Source organism: Egretta garzetta, unplaced genomic scaffold (genome assembly GCF_000687185.1).
Source record: "Egretta garzetta isolate BGI_Z169 unplaced genomic scaffold, ASM68718v1 scaffold271, whole genome shotgun sequence".
NCBI lineage: Eukaryota > Metazoa > Chordata > Aves > Pelecaniformes > Ardeidae > Egretta > Egretta garzetta.
Genome location: NW_009258669.1, coordinates 1,952,146 through 1,954,449, shown reverse-complemented (window position 1 = coordinate 1,954,449; position 2,304 = coordinate 1,952,146). Strand labels below are relative to the sequence as shown.

Genomic DNA, 2,304 nt, shown 5'->3' with positions numbered 1-2,304 from the left:
TACAACTGTCAAAACTGCAACTGATGTCATGTTTGGATAAAAAATTCTTAAGTAACAAAGCCAGCGCATTCAATCTGTTTTGTTGAATAATCCAGGATCATCACTTCAATGCTGATAGAGAAATACTTCACTTGCACTCCATCAAAAAAAAAACAAACCTGGCCGTCCAGATCTCAAGTGTTCAGTGCTTCAAATCAACTGAATTTCCAAAGCAATGCTGAAGTTATTTGACACCTTCCATTACTATACATGATACAGAAATCGTGAATTAAGATCAAAAATATTACTGGCATGACAGTGTATTTACTGGAATCTGAAGTGAATCCTTGTTTGTGTGTCAAGACAATGTAAAAAATAAATCCCGCTAACAACAACAAAATCTTCACTCCCCAAAGGATTTTTTTTAATACTTATCCTGAACCAGTTTTCTAGAACAGAGGAGGCAAAGCAGTTACTTCCATGCAGAAATTAAAAAAATAATTTAATAGGATTCAAGTAGAAAAGGTTTGTTTTATGAGTGACTCTCACCCTCACCACCAGTGCAAGCGCAGTTTGCAAACGTTTGAACTGGATTGTTTAAATAGCAATTGATCCAATTTAGCCAAGCTCATTTTCCTCTCCATGACATAAAAAAAAAATAATACATACATTTTACTGCAGAATACAGTACAAAAACTAAAACCAAAAAACCTCCTAAACTTGAGTATTTATCCAAGAGCAGTTTCTAACATCAAGCCAAAATTAGCAACAACCAAGCAGACATTACCAATTTTAAGTGTTAAATTACTGTAAGTAGTAGATCTAACTGTACAAAAAAAAATATCCCAAACTGAAAAATCAAGGGTTTTTTGTTAAAAGGTGTCCAAAGAAATATCCACCAGTTGCAGTCAAATTTGCATCAGAAGCTGCTTGCTTAAGAAAGATTTCCCCCTCCAAGTATTTGTAACACATTGCATTGCCAAGATTCTATTCAGACAAATTACTTCCTGATAACATTTAGCTGATACAACCACCTACAATGTGGACAGTCATGTACACAGTACAACAGTGGATTTTTGCAGCAACAGAGAAGTAATCAGAAACTGGTTCTAGATTTGAGATGATAGCTCATGTGTTATTTCTTGCAAACATACGGTCCCCTCTAAGGGTAAGGTGTTGGAGCTGGTATTGTAGCACTTCTGTGTCAGCAGGTTCCTTAATGCTCATTTTGTCTAAATTGAGGTAGTCCAGGGATTTTGAATGAGCCCTTTTACCTTTTAAAAGGCAAAGAGGAAGGGGACCATGAAGTGCCTTGTAAGGTTCATACGGTAAAGCCTTAGTGCATTTATCCCCTGAGCTGGGCATCCTTCTCCTTCTCCTTCCATTTACTGCTGGGATCTCATATGGCTGATAGTACCTGCTTCTAGTTTTGTACAAACGGGAAGAACGTGTAAGTCCTGAATCAAGCTGTTTGGAGCGCAAGTTTGGCCCAGATTCCCCTTTATTCTCTTCACTTGCTGTACACTTCTGGGCTAATTTCAGCAGCTCCTCTCCAGTCGTGAAGCCAACCAGGTAGTTAGAATCCATGTGAAGGATCTGGTATCCCGCAACCGTCCGTCGCATTGGTGAGCAGGGGGTACTGGAACAGCGGGGCTTCTCTGCTTCCATCCTGCCCGCAGGACTCACCTCTGCAAGAGGCACAGGGAGGGTGGAGAGGGTAGTTCTGGACTCTCCATTTATGTCAACTTCCATTTTAAACACAATGCTATGCTCCTAAAAATAAAACAGAGCTTGGTCAGAAGCAGAGCCTTTATGCAACACGAGGACCTGAGAGAGGATACAAAAGTATCACTGACATCTCCCTTTTAAAATTATCTTGCGTGGTTTTTTAATAGAAGATACCATAAATATACTCCTGATATTCTTAAACATTTAAAACATTATTGAGTAGTACTGTAGACAAAAAAGAAGCATCTTTCCAGTCCATTTTTGCATCCTTTTAGTCCATTTGATTCCTTACAGCCCCTCTCCTCTGAGGCCATCTACATCCATTAGCACATCCACAGCAACTTCCCCCTTATTCAGCTGTGTATTTTTTATATTGACAATAATCTCAGTAAACAAAGCTTTTAAAAACCATGTCTAACAGCTACTACCTCAGTGAGGCACAACCACAGACCAGACCTGATCTACTGTGGGTACTGCAATGCTTTCCTCTTCCAGATGTGAACAGTTTGCTTTAGATTCAAAGAATGGCATCCTGGCTGTTCAACAGCTGTCTTTATAGGTCATTAGTAATCCTCCCCTGCCAAAAAAAAACCCCTA

At 39.2% G+C, this 2,304-nt stretch overlaps 1 protein-coding gene across 1 annotated transcript; it reads right to left on the bottom strand.

Moving 5' to 3' along the window:
- Positions 1–928: 928 nt before the first annotated feature.
- Positions 929–1,799, bottom strand: MACIR (macrophage immunometabolism regulator). Its single transcript, XM_009648669.2, has one exon. The coding sequence runs from the start codon at positions 1,729–1,731 to the stop codon at positions 1,108–1,110; it is 624 nt and encodes a 207-aa protein (XP_009646964.1). The 5' UTR covers positions 1,732–1,799; the 3' UTR covers positions 929–1,107.
- Between the last annotated feature and the right edge of the window lie 505 nt (positions 1,800–2,304).